Here is a 22,876-nt window from a genome sequence, read left to right as displayed (position 1 = left end):
TAGTCCACAAAAGCTCATGCCACAAAACATCTGCTAACCTTTAAGGTGCCACCAGACTCTTGGCTGTTTCGCTGCAACAGGCCAACACTGAAGCCCCCTCTAGAAAAAGGCTGTCAGGAGAGCTCTTGTTAATGCATGTCACCATCTTTAAACCACTGGACTGAGAAACCATTGAATATTGGTTTGTTTTTATTTCAATACATCCTTTCTCCCATCATGGAACTCAAGACATCGTACAAAGGGCTATTCAGGTGGTCTTCTGCTGACCACACCCAGACCTGCTTAGCTTCAGCAAGGTTGCTGCATCATGCGCCTTCATGGCCATGTGCCTGATTACTCAGGGCTTAAGAGCCATAGTTGGGTGACCTCTGGAATCTAATCCGCCACAGCTCACTCCCTTCCTGGAGCCCTGACTCCAGTTCTGACTACACCCCATTCTCCTCCCACAGTTCCAGGAGTTCTGGCCCACCCCAGATGTCCCCACTAATCTACAGCTTGTTGTGCTGAGACACTGTTGGTATCCCTTTGAGTTATTAAATTAGTCCGGTGTTGGAGAGAGTCAGCGGGGAAGGCCAGATTCATTCTTTGTCCCATGGAAACGTGACGTTTAAATCTCGTAGGCGTTCCTGGTAGACCTGGTCAAAACATTCACTCTGCGTGGTGGTCAAATGGTTCTTCCAGTCGCCGGATATCCCTGGAAACCAGTAACAGAAAGTAATTGCCAGTTATGCTCAGGACAGACATTGTGGAGGAAATATTTCTACATGCACGTGATGACCACTGTGTGGATATGCCAAGAGCCGTGATGTTGCCCGTTGTCTGGAGAGGAACAGGCAGAGTCAGGGCGAGTGTGTCTTCCTATCAGTGATTCTTATCGGTATCAGCTAAAAATAGAGGTGCATTCAGAGGTAGTATAAGAACGTGAGAATACAGTACCCTTGCTTTGTTGTGTTAACAAAGCAAGGAATGGTGGTTACTGAAATTAGAGGCGACAGCTAAGGATGGCTTTCTGCTGCTTTGTTTGCTGCTTTGTTCATGAATGTCCATGCCCTCTTTCTTTCAAGGAGCTCACTGGGATGTACATGGTTCTCCCCCCCCCCCTCCATTTCATCCTTTCAACAACTCTATAAGGTAGGTTTAGGCTGCGTGACTATTACTGACCCAAGGCAAAGCTGTCAACCTTCCTTTTTTTGCATTGGGAAACGGGCATAGCTGTCAGCTTTCCCTTTTTTTTGCAATGGGAAACGGCGCTGGAATAAGGGAATTTCCCGCAAAAAAAGAGAAAGTTGACAGCTATGACCCAAGGTCATACAATGAGCTTCATGACCCTGTTGGGATTTGAACACTGGTCTGTCAGGTTTTATTCCAGCCTTCTAACCATTATACCACATGGCCTTTATGAGCTTCCTAAAACCATCTTTTTGGTTGGGCCCACTGCTGGACTGGAGGGACCATTGGTCAGATTCTTAGGCCACCACGTTGTTTTTTGTTCCAATAAATCTTCCCCAACTTTAAATATGGCTTTCCTAATTATGATTTCAGAAACTTTGATGTATTCTAGCTTTTTCATACCATAGGTAGGTGTGTCCGCCAAATCTATTGTCATGCCCTTCCAAATCCAATAGATCTGTGTTTTTTTATTTGATCCATTCTTGGATCCAACGAATACATACAGCTTCATAGTATAATTTCATGTTCGGCAGTGAGAAGCCTCCTCTTTCTTTAGTATCTGTTAATTATTTATATTTTATTCTTGGCTTCTTGCCCTGCTATATAAATTTTGAAATATCCTTTTCCAATCTTTAAAAATGCCATATTACTTATCACTGGAATTGATTGGAATAAAAACAACATTTTTTTCAAGACATTCATCTTGATTACTGAAATTCTCCCTAATAATGACAAGTTCATTCTGTTCCAGATTTCTAATTTCCTTTTTATTTCTTTCCAAACTTGTTCATGATTATCTTTATATATATATTAATATTCCTTGGTGTTAACCATATCCCATTCACTATGTTGTTAATATTTATACCTATTTCTTGTTGAATTTTTTTTCTTTATCCTGTTTCGGGATATTTTAAACTAATAATTTCGTTTTATTTTTATTAAGTTTGAAACCAGCAACTTGTCCAAACTCTTGTATCTTATAAATAACCTGTTCAAGTGAGATGGTTGGATCTTCTACAGTGATCTTCTACAGACTAAATCATCTGCAAATGCTTTCAATTTAAATCCCTTACTTCCTACCTTTATTCCTCTAATGTTATCATCTGCTCTGATTTTTCACATCAAATCTTCTAATACTAAAATAAATAATAACAGGGAGAGAGGACAACCCTGCCAGATTCTTAAACAATTCCTATGATGGCTACACACAAGAACCCTGCTGGATCAGGCCAATGGCCCATCTGGTCCAGCTTCCTGCTCTCACAGGGACCAACCACATGACTGGGAAGGCCACCAGCAGGGCTTCAAAACAACTGGTATTCGGAACAGCAGGAACATTTTCAGATTGGTATCTGGGGGTGTCTGCAGGGTATGGGGTATTTTTGTGTGAGGGTTTGTGGGGGGGGTAAAAGGAAACACTAAAAGTGGAGGCAAGCAAATTTCTCACACACAAAAATGTGAGAACAATGCCTGTACTACTACTACTACTACTACTAATAATAATAATAATAATAATAATAATTTATACCCCGCCCATCTAGCTGGGTTTTCCCAGCCACTCTGGGTGGCTTCCAACAGAATGTTAAAATACAATAACCTATTAAACATTAAAAGCTTCCCTAAACAGGGCTGCTTTCAGATGTCTTTTAAAAGTCTGGTAGTTGTTTTTCTCTTTGACATCTGGTGGGAAGGTGTTCCACAGGGTGGGTGCCACTACTAAGAAGGCCCTCTGCCTGGTTCCCTGTAACTTGGCTTCTCGCAGTAAGGGAACCGCCAGAAGGCCCTCGGCACTAGACCTCAGTGTCCGGGCAGAACGATGGGAGTGGAGGCGCTCCTTCAGGTGTACTGGACCGAGGCCATTTAGGGCTTTAAAGGTCAGCACCAACACTTTGAATTGTCCTAGGAAACGTATTGGGAGCCAATGTAGGTCTTTCAAGACCGGTGTTATGTGGTCTCGGTGGCCGCTCCCAGTCACCAGTCTAGCTGCCGCATTCTGGAATAGTTGTAGTTTCTGGGTCACCTTCAAAGGTAGCCCCACATACAGCGCATTGCAGTAGTAGTCCAAGCGAGAGATAACTAGAGCATGCACCACTCTGGTGAGACAGTCCACGGGCAGGTAGGGTCTCAGCCTGTGTACCAGATGGAGCTGGTAGACAGCTGCCCTGGACACAGAATTAACCTGCGCTTCCATGGACAGCTGTGAGTCCAAAATGACTCCCAGGCTGCGCACCTGGTCCTTCAGGGGCACAAGAGAGTCCTCCACACCTGCCCGCCTCCTGTCCCCCAAGAACAGTACTTCTGTCCTGTCAGGATTCAACCTCAGTCTGTTAGCTGCCATCCACCCTCCAACCGCCTCCAGACACTCACATAGGACCTTCACCGCCTTCACTGGTTCTGATTTAAAAGAGAGGTAGAGCTGGGTATCATCCGCATACTGATGAACACCCAGCCCAAACCCCCTGAGGATCTCTCCCGGCGGCTGCATGTAGATGTTGAAAAGCATTTTGCCCTGTATCCTAAGTTCTTTAGCTAACTATCATGAGGATGGGATTGGAGGCTGAGCTGGGTGACCTGTCAGGATCCCCTCCAATCCCATGATTCTATGATTGTAAAAAATGGACTACTGGAGTAGATCAAACCAGCTGGACAAGTTTAGGTCTAGTTACAGGTAATAAAGTTTAGGTCTGCCAGCTTCCCTGTTGTTAGAGAAATTGTAGGCTATTGTCTCTCAAAGGCTGCCCTTTTTAATGGGCGGCAAAGATCGGAATGGGATGCTTCTGTCTCTCTCCACTCCCAACTGGGTGTATGCAGGCAGGAGACAAAAATAGACTGGAAGAGTTGCTGGGAGACTAAAGAAAGACACAGAGCTAGCATTTTTGGAGCCCGGAAGGCACTGTCAGTTCTCCTAGATGTGGATGCCAGTGAACTTCTCAGGGGTCTTGTTGGGTTGTCTAATGTTGTGCCTCCACCTATGTTCAACCTCTGCCTTTGCAAACAAGCACAAATGTTACAAAATGCCAGTAAGCTTCCAGTGACCTCATTCCAAAGGAAGCCAAAGGTGCTGCACCCTTGAAACCTCTCACCACCGCTGAGAGATTGGGGAATTGCGTAACAATACAGGGGAGCAGCATCTTCCTCCTCCCATCCTGAACAAACTGCACTGATGCTTCCTGCATTCACAGACACCCAGCGACTGGAGATCAAGGCCAACACTGGAAAGTGAGCTTTTGCAACAGCCTCACCTGAATTAAAAACGTTTTTGTGCAGAGTTTATTTACATCATACCTGACAGCTGCAAGTTACTGAGCAGGAAATAAGGATGCTTCCACAATTCTCATTTCCTAGATTGTAAATTACCCTCTTTGTTTTCTTTTCAAGTCATACCAATGCATTAGGAATTTGTTCCCTGCCCCAAATTTTGTGTAGTGTTGTGCCTGTGGTGGTTGCCATAGATTTTAGTTCCTTCACTGCATTTTCTGCCTTTTTATTCACTCTGTGCATTGTGGATGCAGACATGTGTCTTGATAAAACACTGCAAAAAAAAGCAACCTTGGTGGGACAGAACATATGGTTACATCAATATCCTTTTGGTGCAGTGTTTCACCAGTGCATGGGGGTACATGTGCAGTAAAAGATGACTTACATAAAACTTGATGAAGTCATAAGTAGACATGGGAGAGAAATTTGATTCAGTTCATATTTAAAGATGAACCTACCTAATTATCTCTTTCCGTAACAATGCAAGAAACAAAACGCAGCCATCGTCAGAAATTCGCTCTTCTGCAGTTTGCACTTTTACAACTTTTTCATTGCAGTTTGCAAGCCAACTATTATGTACAACAATGCATATATTGAGGTAAGGCACTGATAGAAATGCATATATTCATGGAAGTAACATGCAAAAACGCATTATTTGGGGAGAAACTGCTTTGCAAAAACATGTGCTTATTAGGCAAAATTGTATACAAGTTGCAAAATAGCCATGTTTATACTTTGAGAAGTTTGCACTGAAATTTTGATGAGTCTTCAAGAATTATTTGTTTTTCATTGCAGATTGAAATGTGGAGAACTGAAATGAAGACTGGGAAAACGAAGAATTTTGTTGCAGTGTTTTATCAAGGCACACATAAGCATGGGTGGGTGGGTGTGCGCGCGCATGCACACACAAATTAACTGGGGTGAGCTGGGAATCCCAGGAGGGAACTGTAGGAATTGGGAAGACAGAGGATAACCCTCTAGGAGCCTAACACAGAACCAACAAGTAGTGCTGAGGGGAAGTAATCTCTGGTACTGCTGCGGAGCTAAGGCCAGTGCACATACCTAGAGGGCGGTCTGTCATAGCAAATAAAAATAAAAATAAAAATTAAGCACCTTGTGGCACTTTGAAACCTAGCTAATTTGTTATAGCACAAGCCTTTATGTTTGAAAGTCCACTTCATAAGATCACCGGCGATTCCATACATTTAAGGAGCTCTGATTTAATTGTCAGACTGCACCTTTTGCATTTAATTGCCATTGCACTTCAGCTTTAACATTCCCCTGAGCTACTTACAGGTAGGCCGTATTGGTCTGCCGTAGTCGAAACAAAATAAAAAAAAATCCTTCCAGTAGCACCTTAAAGGTAAAGGTAAAGGTACCCCTGACCATTAGGTCCAGTCGCGGACGACTCTGGCGCTGCGGTGCTCATCTCGCTTTATTGGCCGGGGGAGCCAGCGTACAGCTTCCGGGTCATGTGGCCAGCATGACTAAGCCACTTCTGGTGAACCAGAGCAGTGCACGGAAACACCGTTTACCTTCCCGCTGGAGCGCTACCTATTTATCTACTTGCACTTTGACGTGCTTTCAAACTGCTAGGTTGGCAGGAGCAGGGACCGAGCAACGGGAGCTCACCCCGTCGCGGGGATTCGAACCGCCGACCTTCTGATTGGCAAGCCCTAGGCTCTGTGGTTTAACACAGTGCCAAGGTGCTACTGGAAGGAATTTTTTTTTTTATTCCCCTGAGCTTTACACCCACGTGCATTATTATATGTACCTGGAATTGAAAGATCACGCTCCATGCATCTTATGAAGTCCATGGAAACTTACGGCATAATAAATTTGCCACCAGACTTATTTGTTGGGGATTCCCAATGGCTTCCACCCCTAACTGAGGCACACACTGCGGACAGATCGCTCCCAACCCATCCTACTGTCACCTTTGCGGAGGAAAGCACTTTTCTTCTGGTTCATGAGGAAGCGGGGCGAGAGGGAGAAATTCGACATCTTGTTGCTTTTCATGGCCTCGAAGGAGGCATTCGCCACCACTGAGTCTATGGCTGCATCGTCTAAGTCCTTGCCCAGGAACTGGCAAATACGGACTACGCTTCCCCGCAGGTCCTGGAGAATGAATTGTAAGCAGTTGCAGAAGATGCACACCTGAGATAAACATGCTTAAGCACATTGACAGCACACATGGAAAGAGTTTCAAAGCTAACCGAGCCGTTGTGGCAATTCCAAAGCAACAAACAGATGGTGATTTGGCAATTGCAGTTTGAGGAAGGGGGCCAAAATTACTGTGAGGAACAGGCAGGCGGCCTGCATCTCTGGTGCGCTGAAGTGTTGGCAGTTCAACCAGAAGGTGAGCTGGTCAGATTGGAAGTGACATTTGCAGGGGTGAGGATACAGCGCTGACCAGCCCGGCAGAGGACAAAGGGAGAGGAGAGACACCTCAGCTGTGGGTCTCAGCCGCTGAGAAAGGGGAAACAGGAGCTGAGGAACCTGCGTACAGGAAGGGAGTCAGGACCAAGAGGTGTAGCAGCAGAGAGAGTGCGGATGAATGGGATAATTGTCCTACACTAAAGTGCAGGAGTGAAGGCAGGAACAGGAAGGCGAGAGTGAGACTGGAAGAGAGCATGAATGTGTGAAACGGAAAAGGACCAAGCAGAAAGTCGGATAGAAAACAGACAAAGAAGTGAAGATAACCAGAGCAATATTCTGACTGAAGCAGCTGGATATAGGCAAAGAGCATCATTAAGAGAAGGGCACTTGCAGCTGGATAAAAAGGGGGGGGCAAATGTTACCTTGGAAGGATGGAGGAGATGAAGAGAGGAAGGCCGTTTGCTAAGTCTGGGGCAGCAAAGTGGCAGGCAAAATGTCAGGAGTGTAAAGGAAGGAAGCTAAGGGTGACAAGAAGAGCCCTCAGCTTGAAAGGGGGAACGGCCTCACCAGGTGGCTAGGAATACCAGAGCTCCAGCATGTCTTTACTCTTTAAGGAATTTGCATTCCTAAGAATCTAGGAGTCCATCAAGAGGTCAATGAACTTAGAAGTTTGAGAAGCCCTGGTAGAGATAGAGAAGATCTGGGTCTCCCACTGTGCTCTCAACTCACTCATTTATGGAAAGGGCTGGATCAAAATAATTAAACAGGTAGAAAGTTGATCTTTTGTTTTGTTTTGTTTTTAATGCACAGTCAAAGGCAACCAGATTGCTGGAAAGGTCTTTAACCTGGACGGTTTTATGTCCCTTGCTGGAAACATAGAAGGTTATCCTCTATGTTTATCCTCATAATTTCTCCAGTGATCTAACTAGCATCCCTCATGCCCACCCCAATTACCTGTACAGAATCTGACCAGACTGCCAGCTGAATCTTAAGGTAGAGCCACACAATGCATTTAAAGCACAGCCAACAGATATTCAAAACATATCTGCTTGTAAACCGCCTTGTAAACCGCCTTGAGTATCATAAGATGGAAAGGCGGTATACAAATAAAAATATTATTATTATTATTATTATTATTATTATTATTATTATTATTATTATTATTATATGACGTTCCCCAAATAATCCTGGAAACTGCAGTTTTCCCCTTACAGGGGTACACTTTCCAGAGTGGTTTAACAAACTTCAATTCCCAGGAGGATTCTTTGGGGGGAAGTAATGCACAATGGATGTGCTCTAAATGTATGGTGTATGTTATGTATTGAAGTTCTCACCCTAGGCCACTAGGGGTGTGTGTATATAGTTCATTCTGCTGCAGTTTTCACTCAGGTCCGCACATGCAAATGAGGGATTGAAAGTGACGTTCAGGGATTGGGTAACTACAGAAAGTTGTTACTGTTGCTTGTGGCTGAGTTCTATATAAGCAGGCTGCTGAGCCCTTCAGCTCACTTCTGTTCTAGCCTGAGATTAAACAAGAGCTGCTTGAAAATCACTGTGTCGTCTGCTGTGTCCACCCACTACTTAACAGTGTAAATGTGTCAAGGGGCTGTACCTTTTCAGCACATTTGAAGCACCTTTTGCCCCTCAAAGAATTCTGGGCGCTTTAGTTTGTTAAGGCGACTGTAACTCTGTGAGGGGTCAGCTACAGAGCTCAGAATTCTTTGAGCGGGAGAACATACTTTGAATGTGCTTTACATGTATAGTTTGTACGAAGCCACTCTTCAGTGCTGGCAATGGGACAACATCCCTCACTGTGTACCTGAGGACGGCAGGCTACCTTAGGGAGCACAGAGCAGGCTAGCTTTGGGGACTCAGGGGAGGGGAATGGACTATTGCTGCCGCAGCCCAAGGCAATCGCTTCGCTCCACCTCATGGCAGGGCCGGCCCTGCAGAGGACAGAAAGGCAGGAACCACATCCACACCGCATATTTAAGGCACAAACCTTCCTCCAAAGAATCCCGGGGATTGCATTTTGTTAAGGGTGCTGGGGATTGTGACTCTGAGAAGGATAATCTGCAGCTCCCAGGATCTGCATGGGGGCCGGTGCCTTGTGCTTTAAATGCATTGTGCCCCACACATTTGAACGTGGACGGGCTGGGGATGGGGGGAGAAGATGTGCTGGTCAGATCCGAAGCCAAGAAATACACACACACACACACACACACACACACACACACAATCCGGCCTGCCACAGCACGGGGGGGGGGGGGGAGAGAGAGAGAGAGAGAGAGAGAGTGGGAATTCTCACACTTTTCGCGACCTTCAGGTTCGAGCTATCTTAACAAGCCTGGATACATTCTGCTCCTGGTGGCTCGGCAGGATGTATCCGTGCTTGCAAAAACGCAAAGCTGTATTTTACTAGCAAAATAACATAATAACAACCTCTTGCAGCTCCTCGTATGTGATGAAGAAGAAGTTTTCCTTGTCCTTCAAGTTCAGCCAGCCTTTAACGTGGTCAAACCAGGATCCGAAAGGCACTGCAACCACACAATCGGTGTTAGGCAGGAACCATGTGGGGCATGAGGAATACCAAGGGTGGATGGTAGGGGGCTAGGAGAAGGCACGGCCCTCTAAACTAAAGGGGGGGGGAGAACATTGCCGCTGCCTCTCACACCCTCAGTTCACTCACCATCTCCCTTTAGGAAGCCCTCCAGAAATTGGTCCAAGGTGCCGGGGTCTTTATAGGGACGAAACATGGAGGCAAAATGGTAGAGGGATACCAGTACATCTTTGGGATTCCTGACTGTGTAGATGACCTGTTGGCAGAAAAGGTGGGGGATATCATTGGGGGGGGGGGCTATGAAAATCACTGGGAGTGTGTCTCGGTAGTAAGGTCTTCTTCTGTCTTACCTTGGCTTTGGATTTGAAGAAGGACTTTGCAAAGAGCTGTGCCGGCAGGTGGGAGCTGATAATGCGTGGCGACTTGTTGGCCAAAGCTATTCTGTATCCTATCACGGTCTCATACCAAGGCCCCCGGTCCCAGTTGGGGACTGTCCGGCACCAGCTGGGGTCACCGTTGCTACGGATGAGGCTTAAAATCTCCAGCATCCACACGGTCCCTAAGATGGAGCCCCGAAAGCACCCAAAAAGAAGCACAGGTTAGCTCGTAAGTGCCTGGCTCCAGCCTGGCCACTGGTAACGATTCCCTCCTGGGCTGTGCCCTACCAATACAATGCTTTCCTGGAAGGCGATCGTCAAAGGGATGCTTCACCCTAGTATGTGCTTTTGAGGATCGCCGCAGAATTTGGGGGATCCTTGAAAATATTGAAGGGCCTGCCCCCCAGGCCCTCCTAGATGGTGGCCCTGGGGCAGTGAGAGGAGGCAGCAGTGCGCAGTCTAGGACTGCTGTTGTCCGCTAGTGGGCTCCATTGTTCAGCATCTCAGTGCCAGCCCCGGCTCGGACAGCACCACCTCCCGTGCCCAGAGCCCAGCTGGCTGGGCCTCAGAATCACCAGGTGAGGGAGGAAGGCAGTGCAGCCTCTGTTCGGGGGGTGGGGGTCCAGCCTCCTTCTCTCCATCCTTCCGGTGGCCTTCTGGCGGGGGGGCAGAGTGGCAGGGGGGGGCCATATTTCATTCAAGTTGGCGCCACTGCCCAAAGTCATCTAGCCCCTCCACAACAAATCAGAGTGAATGATTATCAAGGAGCGGATGTCATCTAATCTCCCTGCAAACAAGTCGGGATGAATGCTGAATAAAAGAGGTTGTCCGGGAAGCCCCCAAGTTTGCGGTACATATGTAAAATTCAATCAAAACATTATGAAAAAAAGAAGAAGCTGTGCTTAACAATTTACCTGCACTGCTGTAGAGGAGTCTTGCCCCATATTAAAACACAGCCTGTCCATCCCTTGACCCCAGAAACAATGAACTCAGCTATTTGAACCCTGAAGAAGGGGCAGGTAGTCAGTCTTCCCTTCTGTGACTTCTTATCACCAGACTGTGCTTGGAACAAGAGAAGCTAAGGACTGGGTGAGGTGGTTTTGGATTTGCAGGTCTGGACAAATAAGTAAACGGAATACACCCTCCACAGCACCTCACATGTGAGGCATTGTATGTGTGTGCACTGGGTGAGGCATTGTGCCAAAATACGCAGTGGAAAATATTCACCTCTGCAAAGCGGCCTTTTTTTTTTTTTTAGGGAGATGTGGAAGAATGATCTCAGAAAGAATGACTTAAGATGTTTAATCTCAGCTCTCACGTGATACCTTTTGTGTGTGTACAAAGCGTACCTGAACTAACCACATGCCAAGCTTGTTGGATGAGATTAGAATAAAAGTGTGCCACTACTTTACAACCGGCTTGTCTGAGTTTCTACATCATTAATAAAGATCCCTTGGTGCCCAGCTCTTACTAGGGAAACTGAGCACGACCTGTTGGGAGCATTTCAAAGAAAATCAGGACATTTCCCCTGTACCTGACTTTTGGTAGGTGACATTGAAAATATCGTCGTCCCGAACTTGGAAGTTGTTTTCCACCATCTGCAGCACCTGTCCTGAGTAGATAATTTGAGGGAAACTGATCCCCTTGTACTGGAAATATTCCTTGAACATCCTGGGACTCTGGAGATAACAGGAAGGGTGTTTACTGGAGGCAGAAGTTGGCTGGAAAAGGATGATTCCCAAGTGAAGAAATTCTGTGGCTGGGAGATGGCGATGGAGCTTCTAAAAGAGAGGGGAAGATTTATGAAATACCAGGTGTGGTGGTGAGAGAATACAATTGTGTGGCAGAGTGAATTGGACCAGGTGAAAAAGAATTAGGGCCCATCCACAACTCAGTTTGTGAATCCCTTGTGAATTCCTTGTGCCTCCTTTAACTCGCCCTCGCTGTGACTGGAGTTCTCAAAATATGGCTCTTCCACACTTTATCCTCCCTAAATCTGGAGATTCCCTATGCAACCGAAGTAGCTCAGATTTTCAAAGCATAGGGAACCCCCAGATTTAGAGGGGAGGGGAGAAAATTAGAGACACCAGTAGCTAGGGGAAGAATGCCAAATGGATGAGAGGGACTCCTGTTTTAAAGGGAAGAAGAAGAAGAAGAGGAGTTTGGATTTGATCTCCTGCTTTATCACTACCCTAAGGAGTCTCAAAGCGGCTAACATTCTCCTTTCCCTTCCTCCCCCACAACAAACACTCTGTGAGGTGAGTGGGGCTGAGAGACTTCAGAGCAGTGTGACTAGCCCTAGGTCACCCAGCAGCTGCATGTGGAGGAGCGGAGATGCGAACCCGGTTCACCAGATTACGAGTCTACCGCTCTTAACCACAGAGTGCATCCAGGTTCATGTTATTTCCAGGTGGAATTCAACCGCTTACTGGCAAAAGCTGGTTGGGAGCTCTTGCACAACAAATCTGCTTCCCAAAAGTATCAGAATTTTGCAATAAGGTAATTGACAGGGAATGCAGAGGAAGGTGTGAAATAGGACTTAATTTGATGCAACTGATATCGAACCGCCTCGCCAAAGAAAGCAGAGTAAAAAAAAAAAAGCTCATTAAACAGCCAACATCATCTAATCTCTCGGCAGACAAATCAGGATGAATGCTCAATAAAACAGGTCATCTGCAAGCACCCCCAGATCCCACAATGCCCTGGCATAATTTATTCCCTCTTTCTGGTATAGAGGAGGAGTAGGGGGGGGATGGGGACACAATAAATTATGGTGCACTTAGATTTCAGCTCCCCTACGATCAGTTGAAGTGCCTTGGAGGTTTGCAAAAGCAGCAGAGGAGCCTGTTGCTTCGTATCGAAAGTCCCATCTGGCGTTCTGCTCCAGTGGCTGCTTCTGAGAAGCGCTCAGGCAAGAAGCAGAAAGGCAACGGATCGCTCTCCTTGTTTGTCAGCAGCATCTGGTGCTGCAAAGGACATGGCCTCTGAACATGGAGATCATTCCACTGTGCCCAACAGTTGCTGAGCGACCTCCATGAATTTGCCTCAGGTTGCTTCCAAGCAGCAACCTGTTTCATGAGTCACATTTGTTCATGGGGAGAATTAGATGGCATCGCGCTGCATTCCCCACCCCATCCCTTTCCTTAAAGAGCGCAAAAAGACTGATTATTTTGGGGAAGCGGGTTTGAATCATCGCAAGACCACCCAATCAATTCTAATTTCACATCCTGAACTTGCCAGGATGTGATTGGACTGTAGTCAGAATGAGGTGACTGTCTGGAAGCATCCTAACTCTCCTTTAAAAAAAAAAAAAGCCGTCTTAGTGAATTCCACAAGATAATTATGCATTGTGTGAAGAGGTTTCATGAGGCGACACCCCACCCCCTTGCTTTCTAGGGTTGTGACAGAAAGGTCACCTCCACACTATACATTTATAGCACATTCGCTGCATATGAATTCACCCGAAGGATCCTGGGAGCTCTCATTTGTTAGGAGTCCTGGAAAATGTAGTTCTGTGAGGGGTAAACTTCAGGTTCTAGGATTCTTTGGGCCAAGCCATTTGCTCTGAGTTAAACACATGGCCCTATCTGCACATTTAAAGCAGTATTATACCACTTTAAACAGTCAACGGCTCCCTTCAAAGAATCCTAGGAACTGTAGATTGCTTTGTTTTTAACTCTTTAATTTATTTTCTATTTTGTTATTAAATCATTTCAACATGCAGCAACATCATACCAGTAAGTGATTAAATATACCAGCCTGACACAGAAGCTCGTGCTTAAAATAACGCATGCACAATAACGACCAAATAACGTAATAGGTTCTTATCCCACACTACTATTTTAAAAGATGGCAGTAAACAGTTTATGTTAAAAGGGACGCGGGTGGCGCTGTGGTCTAAACCACAGAGCCTAGGGCTTGCCGATCAGAAGGTCAGCGGTTCGAATCCCCGCGGCGGGGTGAGCTCCCATTGCTCGGTCCCTGCTCCTGCCAATCTAGCAGTTCAAAAGCACATCAGAGTGCAAGTAGATAAATAGGTACTGCTCCAGCGGGAAGGTAAACGGCATTTCTGTGCGCTGCTTTGGTTCGCCAGAAGCGGCTTAGTCATGCTGGCCACATGACCCGTAAGCTGTACACCGGCTCCCTTGGCCAATAAAGCAAGATGAGCGCTGCAACCCCAGAGTCGTCCACGACTGGACCTAACGGTCAGGGGTCCCTTTAGGTAAAGGTAAAGGGACCCCTGACCATCAGGTCCAGTCGCGTCCGACTCTGGGGTTGCGGCGCTCATCTCGCTCTATAGGCCAAGGGAGCCGGCGTTTGTCCGCAGACAGCTTCCGGGTCATGTGGCCAGCATGACAAAGCCGCTTCTGGCAAACCAGAGCAGCGCACGGAAACGCCGTTTACCTTCCCGCTGGAGCGGTCCCTATTTATCTACTTGCACTTCGATGTGCTTTCGAACTGCTAGGTGGGCAGGAGCTGGGACCGAGCAACGGGAGATTCGAACCGCCGACCTTCTGATCAGCAAGCCCTAGACTCTGTGGTTTAACCCACAGAAAAAGTTTTATAACGCGAGTGGAGTCATTGGTGTTTTTTTTTGGTGTTTTTTTTAGCCCTGTACATAATAAAACTGTGCCAATCCGATACCAAAGAGTATTTGTGTTTTAAACATTGTGCCAATTTGATTCTATTATGTATTTATTTCTACAGGTACTATTAGCTATCCTTTGTTGTACCAATTTGTCAGAGATGCCCTCTAAGCATCTCTTTATCATGGCTGCTAGCAGTAAAGAACTTATTAGAGGTTTGAGCTGTTAAGTTAATATTACCTCCCATGACTGAGGAGCGCCAGCTCTGGACTTTTAGAGACATTTTGTGCAGTGCCGGTAATTGCTTTTATTTGGACAGATACTCCCCCCCCCCCGAAATGAGCCACTTTCCCACATGCCCACCACATATGTTGGTTAGAACCTAACATTTGGCAACCTCTCCAACAGTTTGATGTGTACAGTACTAGGAACTAATATTGGCTAGCCATATAGGTTAGCCAAATGTATAACTAAATAGGCGTGGGGTTAACCTTATAGGCCTGAGGTGCCATTCTTGCACTCTTTTGCTATCTCTCTTGCAGAGGCAGAGACCAATTTAAATGGAAATTTCTTCCAATGAAGTCCACACCTCTTCATTGATAGCAATCTGCCAATCAGCTTCCCACATCTGCCTTAAACCCTCTGCTGTACCCATATCTAGTAGGATTAACATACTGTTATGAGTTTGGGGGAAGGTTTAGGCCACCTTGGAAACTCTTGGAAAAGCCATGCTAGCTTCCTGTTTAGGTGATAGCCTGGGTGATGGGCCATTAAGGGAACAAAGGAAGGGGCTCTGTGCGAGATGACAAATGGAGGGTGGCCTTCCTCAACTCATGGTTAGTTATAAAGACAAAAGGGCATAGTGGAGAGTGCAGCGAGTTGAGCTAGAAGCAAAGCAACAAGCTGGGAAAAGAAAGAGGGGGAGAGAAGTTTGAATCCAAAGCTGTGGCTATGGCAGAAGCAAGGCCCTCTTGGGGTGTTAACGCTGCCAACCTCTCCATCGTAGGCTCAGGTTGAATATATGTGTAAATAAACCATATGTCCTAAAGACACCACAGTCTCTGCTGTGCCTCATTTCAAAGGAATTCCTGGCACCCCAGGAATCTCACACTGCTCAGAGATTGGGGTGGGGAAGGGGGAACTCTAGTCTGTTAAGAGTTCCAAGTGTTGTTAAGGAGACTCCTATTCCCCTCACTGGGCTACAGCTCTCAGACTGGTTTAATGATCAATCCCTCTTCCCAGGGAATTGTGGGAACTGGAGCTCCGTGAGGGGAATGAGGGTCTTGTAACAATGCTCATCACCCTGAGCAGTCAGGAGTGGCCCTGCTTTAAATGTATGGTGCAGATGAAGTCTACGTTTTACACAGTGCAGAACCACTGAAATTAATAAGCATGACTACGGCTGCATAGATGCTACAGCTTTAAAGCACATTATTCGAATCACATCCCCCACCCCACCCCAAATAATTCTGGACACAGTAGTTTGTTAAGGGTTGGTGGAATTTGTGAGGGGTCGACAACAGTGACCACAATTCTCTGAGGGAAAGAATGAGCTTCAAATGTGTTTTAATGGTATAGTATTTATGCAGCCTAAGTTAGGGCCATTGTTTACAATACGTCTACTCTGAGTAAAACCCAGTTGAATATCGCCCTTGGTGTGAATGTGATCACAAGATCACACACACACACACACACACACACACACACACACACACACACACTGCCCCTCCTTGTGCTGCTCACTAAACCTGCCCACCCTCAACTTCTTCCCATTACACCTCACCCAGGCCCCCATTCTCCCTGTTCCCTCACAACTCCTTCAGTGCTCCTCTGGGTCTCTCCATCCCTGCTTTATTCAAACCTCTGCTGTTGTTTAACGCCGTCATCTTAAAACCTGACTTCTCTTTCACTCCTGTCCCCTTTCCTGACTTTATGACAATTCAAGACTGTAACACGGCGCTACAAATACTCCAGTGGAGACTGCATGATGACAGCCTTATATTTCTATGTGTATAGGAAGATATATCCTTTATGGTTAAGTTTTACTGCGTCTTCTAAAGACATTTGCGACCGCATTGCACATCTCCCTTTCCACTGCAAGTTCTCCTCAAGTCAAGAGCAGCTCCCCACCCCTCTCAGGCATCACAGGTGTATGGGCATATTGGTAACATCAGGAGTTAATAATACCACAGGGCTCAGAGAAACAAGCAATGCCAGTTGGACCTGACCAGAGGCCTCCTCCCACACTTCACATAATAAGCAACATCCCAGGAGTGAAAGGCTCCTCAGTGTTTGTAGAACTGGGTTCTGGGGCACACCAGGTGCCAAACGAAAATGACTCATGCGTACTTGTAACAATTGAAGTAATTCATCCATGAGTCCCAAACACCTGCCCACAGGTCTCGCTGTGCGATTTACTGATTTAGTTTTGCGATAGTTCAGAAGAGAACAAGGCTCCGGCACCGTTAATAGTTGTGCAAAAGAAGGGGTTTTTGGGTGTGGCTTGAAATGATGCAAGCCCCTCTCTTGTACGCAATCCCTAAAGGTGCAGGAGCTCTTCCCTTTGTTGCATCAGGCCAGCCAGGCTTGGTTGCTTCCAATGCACCTCTGCTGCTTGTGTGTGTGCATATAGTATCTCTTCTGTTTTCTGTATGAGACAAGTTGCTTAGTGTCTTCAAAAACTGGTTGCAATGGTTTGCTCTGTGTGTGTGTGTTTGTGTGTGTGTGTGTGTGTGTGTGTGAGAGAGAGAGAGAGAGAGAGAGAGAGAGAGAGAGAGAGAGAGAACACTAAAGAAGAATGGATTTTAAAGTTAATGGACTATGATGCAGAGATGGCGAAGTTGACAGTAACAATGAAAGATCAAAAAGAGAACTTCCTTGAGGAGTGGATTCCCCTTTGGAGCCACTCCCTGCTTCGATTGAAATCGCAAGCAGGGTTTTGAATAATAGGCAAGGGAAGGAGAATAAAGAAATGATTGTAATATAAATTACAATACATTAGAAAATAAATGGCAGTTTATCTGCTGAAGTTATGGCGGCAGATAAAGGAATAAGACAGGAACACCATGGGCGTAAGGATTGGGAAGCCAAAACGTAAGAAATTATTATACTGAAAGTGAGTTGAATAAATGTCAAATTTTGTGTAAAAGACTAATATTCATTATATGTCAATCCCACTCTTCCTCCAAGGAGCTTAAGGTAGCATCCAAAGTGCTTTCTCTCTCTCTCTCTGCCTCTAGTCTGCATAAATAAATTCTGTTTAAAACCCATTTATACCACTTTAATAGTCATGGCTTCCTCCGAAGAACCATTAGAACTGTAGTTGTAGGTGCTGACCTACAACTTTCAGCATGTTTGATAAACAGTTCCCAGAATTCTCCATGTGGCATAAGAGTGCTTCAAATGCATGGTGTGGATATGACCAGTCTAGGTCCATCTAGCTGTATGTGATGAGCCTTGAGGAGTTTGTAGGCTGGGCATGAAGCATTAGCCATGCCCTGTTTCCACACTTCAAAATCTTTTTGTCCCCACAGGAAGCCTTGGAGGTGACCTAGTGAGTTTTGTGGTTGAGTAGGGATTGGAACTAGAGTGGTCCCAATCCTAGTCTGACACACTGAGTGTTACACCACAGTAGTAGCTCACTAGCTAAGGACCAACAGACGACACAGTTGATACCATTCCCTGCTCCGGCCTTGCCTTCTTCCAATTTCTCTCTAGTTGGAGTAATTTTGTTGGGTTGTTGTACCAGATGTGATTGGATCATTCATTCCCAATGAAAGCCACTTGCCCAGAGAGGGAGGTTGCTATTGTGTCTCTGTATGAGTCACTGTTCTGATCTTGCCTTCTTCCACCCAGGACAGTACGGTAATTCACATAGAAACACAGAGTTCCTCTCAGGGCAGGTAATTTGTATTCTTTTGCCTTTGATGGATGTAAGGGGGGCTGTTGCCCTTAATTTTAATTCAAAAGTATTCTTCGCTAACTGATGTTTGGTGGTGGTGGTGATTTAAAGACAACTAATCCATCTGCACCTTTGAGTGAGGAGCAGTTTTCTTTTGCTACAGATCTGGGAATTTGCAGAAAGTTCTAGTTCTGCAGGGTAGAGAGGGGAAAGGGAGAATTTTCCACACAAAGCCATCTACTTCTCCAATTATAAACCACTGCACATCTAAAGCAACCAGGTAACTTGGTCTCCCTGAACGCTGCTCCCTGGAGAAATTAGGAGCTAACCTACAGTAGTCAAAATAAACACGCGACCTCTATTTTTGTCTTTGCCGGCTCCAGAGCACAGCTCTCAAACTTGCTTGAGGAAAAAAAGATAATTAAACTCAAGGAGACTGCAAGATGCCTAGATCTGCTAGCTTCTTCTCCTAGCCCCAGGGGCTGGACAGTTTACACAGGTAATGGTTGGCTCTTTTCAATAGTCTGGAGTCTGAACCCAGTGGTACACAAACAACCCTTGCTCAAAGCAGACCAGGCGCCCATTGCACAGATGCGACACTTGAGGTGTCCAAGGCAACATACCAAATATTGCACAGTCGATGGTTTTGGAAGAAAGTAGGTGAAAGCTCCACCCAATGTGATGACAGGGTCCCAGTTAATTTGTATGGGTTGCTGGGCGTGGAAGGGATGCCTCATTTGTTTACAATTGAAAGGATAGTGTGTCAATTTCCTTAACTAATTGTTCAGTTTTCCTTACTGACATCCCTCTTCATCAACCCAGCAAGTGTGAACTAAGCCAGGAAGGGTGGGAATGGCAGTCCTGCCCCATCTGGAAGGCCACAGATAGGAATGGAGGAAGCTCCTGTTAAGGAAAATTCTGGGGTGAGAGACTACTCAACAGCCCAGCTCGTCTATACGGTCAGAAAGGAAGGAAGTTCCAGCCAAATAGAGGAGCAAAACAGTGGTCCAGTAGACCAATATCTTTATTGTTGCGCAACAGGTCCCCACAAGAGTAAGAACCCCGAGCATGGGGTGACATCCTCTTTTAAAACTTCCTTCTTTCCTCCAGAATACACTTCGAGCAGCATCAATGATGCATCATCACTACATCACTAGCAGGTCAGAAATGGGGAGGGGTATACAAGGGTATACCCAGCCTAGCAGTTCGAAAGCACGAAATGCAAGTAGATAAATAGGTACCGCTCCAGCGGGAAGGTAAACGGCGTTTCCGTGCGCTGCTCTGGTTCGCCAGAAGCGGCTTTGTCATGCTGGCCACATGACACGGAAGCTGTACGCCGGCTCCCTCGGCCAGTAAAGCGAGATGAGTGCCGCAACCCCAGAGTCGTCTGCAACTGGACCTAATGGTCAGGGGTCCCTTTACCTTTACCTTTATACAAGGGTTACACAAGTTCAACATTAGGTCACTTTATCAGACACCTTTCCCCAACTCCTCTTAAGTACCCATCACCGAAAGAACAATAAAACTCTTTACATATTCTTGCCCTCGGAACTTGTTTGGAGACTGGACTTTCAGAATACCTGACTTGCTAAACTGTCTGTTGTTGCCCCCCTTTTCACTCCCTGGGTGGGGTACCATGTATGTGCTCTCACGCTTGGGGAATTATGGCGGGATGCCCTGTTCCTGCTGCCTTCGTGACTTCCAGCTTCCGGGTTCATGGAGGGAGGTGGAGCCCAAATTCACCTTTCTTCGAGGGTTAAAAAGGCCTTGGGATGAGGAGAGTCGGTTAAAGTATGGGTTTTCTACGGATTTATAAAGCTAGGTATCTTCCCTGAGCTGTCAAGTTGAAAGGATACTTTCAGGCATAATATTTGTAATAACTATAAAGGTGTGGGCGCCCGCCCCCCCCTCCGTCATTTCCGTAACACTCCCTTACGCTGAGTCGGGCCATTGGCCCAACCAGTCCAGCATCCTGTTCTCACAGTGGCCCGCCAAATGCCTGTGAGAAACCCGTGAGCAGAAGCTGAGCCCAAGAGCAGCCTCCCCTCCTGTGGTTTCTAGCAACTGGTGTTTCAGAAGCATTTACTGCCTCTGACCACGGAGGCAGGGCATAGGCACCATGGCTAGTGGTCACTGGCAGACAGCCCGCTCCTCCAAGTCGCCTAACCTTCATTTAATGCCATCGAAGTTGCTGGCCGCCACTTTCTTCTGTGGGAGCAAGCTCCATATTACCACTCCTTGGATGTTCACAAGCTCGACTGTCATGAGAGAGGGAGGGAAACCTTTCTCTACCCGCTTCCTCCACGGCGTGCATAATTTCGTAACCTTCTGTTGTCGCACCTCTCACTCTCCTTTTCTCAGTCTAAAGCCAAAGTCTGCAAACACTGCAAACCTTTCTTCACAGGGGAGCTGCTCCACCCTCTCATTCATTTTGGTTGCCGTTTTCTGAACCTTTTCCAACTCTACAATACCCTCTCTGAGGTGAGGCAACCAGAACTGCATTCCAAATGTGGTCATGTCACAGATTTGTATTTGAGATTTCTGCCCTTTTCTCACCTGCCTTTCCATCTCATTTCTCCCCCTCCCACTTGTTTTTCTTTCCTCCATCTTCTTGTATATTTTCTTCTTCTTTTTCTTCTCTCCCTGCCCTTGCTTTTCTCTCTCCCTCCATTCCCCACGTTCCTTGTCCCCCCCCATTTTATTTTTAGTGCTATCTGCCTCCCCCCCCCATTTAAATCCCGCCTTTTTCTCTAAGGAGCTCGAGGTGGCATGCCTGGTTCTCCCTCTTATTTAATCCCCACAACAACCCTCTTGTGAGGTGGGTTAGGCTGAGAGGCAGTGACTCGTCCAACCAAGGTCCCCCAGCAAACTTCATGACATAGTAGGGAGCTGAACCCTGGCCACCCAGGTCCTAGTTTACCAAAGGTGTCACGGGTTTTGAAGACGCTCGAACTCAGAATGAAAGGGAGAAACACGCTATGAGGAACGCAAACCCTCACCGTGATCAACTCCCACCCGGAAACCTATCTCCCTACTGTGGAAGGACGTGTGGATCCAGAACTGGCCTCCACAGTCACTTACGGACTCACTGTTAAAACCAAGTTCATGTTCACTCAGCTACGAGTGATCGCCAAAGAAGAAGTAGTCCAACACTCTAACCACTGCACCCCATTGCCTCTCATAGTTCCTTCACACATTCTTGTCTTCTTCCCCCTTTCATGCCTCCCCCATCTCGCTTCCTTTCCCCTCCTGCTTGAAAACTCCTCCAGTCTGCAGACATACAAACTCACATATTACCTTGCAAACTTCTTACCTATACAGCACTGTATCTATACTAACCAACAAGAGATGAACAGGAGCAAGACAGGACAGGCATATCACAAAGGGCGACCCCGGGGCAGGTGACTGCTGCTTGCACTTCCCATCCTTGTTTTGTCCAGCCTTCTCCCGCTTCCTTAAGATTACGTACCTTCCCAATCTCTCCTTTCTCTGCTTCTCCGTTTCTCTGCTTCTTCCCAGGAGCCGCAGGGTTAAGCAGCAGGGCCTCTCCTTTTGCTTTTATTCTCCTCCTCATGCACTGGCAAACCTGCCCTCCCTCATGGCTGCACACGCTTCTGTGTCACCTCTTCTCTCCACTCACCTGGACTGCGCACAACTGTTCCCGCACTTGATCCCCAGGGTTGTCCCTAAGGGGTTGTGGTTGGTTGACTCACCCCAAAGGGTGTTGCAAAATGTGAGGCTGATGCAGGGCTGGGCATCTTAGCATCTTGTTGAGAGATCAGAAAACTACCCACGCCAGAGACTGCACACGGGAGATCTAGCTGCGTTTCTACACTCCAGAAGCCAGCCGTGGGGAGACTGAATAGGAGTCATTTTTATTTATTTATTTGTAAGGCAGAGAAGCGAACCTCCCATTTGTGAAATAAGAAGAGACTCAGTTCTTTCTTCCGGGATTAATTGTGCAGAGCTACTAATTATGCTGGGCCTGTGCCAAATTCTCTTCCTTTCTTTGAATAAATATATTAGAGAGGGGAATAGATTTTGGCTCCTGGTCCCTTCCACTGGGATTAATCTGGAGCCACACTTGATTGCAATGTGTTGCAATATCAGTTTCTTCTTTTCGCAGAAGGAAATAAATTGTAATAAATCCTGATTGCAAATGGGTTCAGTGCCATATCCTTTTTTTTTAGTGACATCAAGGGTATATAACCATGAACTGAAGAGCTCGCACTGCCATTATGATCACCAACCCAGAGGAATCAATACCTTACACTTTTGGTGCATTTGCTGGACCGCAAATCAGTTATCAAAAATTAGAAATGGTATGTATAAATGTCTCACGCTCACCGGCTATACAGAATAAGATCCATCAAACTATAGGCTTAAAAGTTCGTCCAACATCTTTAAAATATTTAGGAGAATTAATTCCCCCCAAATCTTGAATTGGCTTATCACAATAAAGTATTAACCCCTTATCAAAACTGTAAAACAAACACTGATAAACTGGGACAAATTGAAACTTCCAATGCCGCAACAAGAATCATAATTCTCCCAAAACGATTACAAAATTCTGAAGTCATTCCAGCCGTGATATCAGAAGAAAAACCTAGCAAAAGTTAATGATCACATTTATCCATTGAGGTGG

The 22,876-nt window shown here is 46.3% G+C and overlaps 1 protein-coding gene across 1 annotated transcript; it reads right to left on the bottom strand.

Moving 5' to 3' along the window:
- Positions 1–177: 177 nt before the first annotated feature.
- On the bottom strand, positions 178–21,895 carry LOC117059187 (sulfotransferase 2B1-like). Its single transcript, XM_033170740.1, has 7 exons — positions 21,701–21,895; positions 11,279–11,525; positions 9,718–9,926; positions 9,497–9,623; positions 9,250–9,344; positions 6,366–6,546; positions 178–694 (listed from the first exon to the last, which is right to left on the bottom strand). Exons 1-7 carry the CDS (start codon positions 21,803–21,805, stop codon positions 579–581), a joined length of 1,080 nt encoding a protein of 359 aa, XP_033026631.1. The 5' UTR covers positions 21,806–21,895; the 3' UTR covers positions 178–578.
- Between the last annotated feature and the right edge of the window lie 981 nt (positions 21,896–22,876).

Source organism: Lacerta agilis, chromosome 14, assembly GCF_009819535.1.
Source record: "Lacerta agilis isolate rLacAgi1 chromosome 14, rLacAgi1.pri, whole genome shotgun sequence".
NCBI classification, from domain to species: Eukaryota; Metazoa; Chordata; class Lepidosauria; order Squamata; family Lacertidae; genus Lacerta; species Lacerta agilis.
Note: the sequence above shows the minus strand (reverse complement) of the source record. Positions and strands in the feature narration are given on the sequence as shown.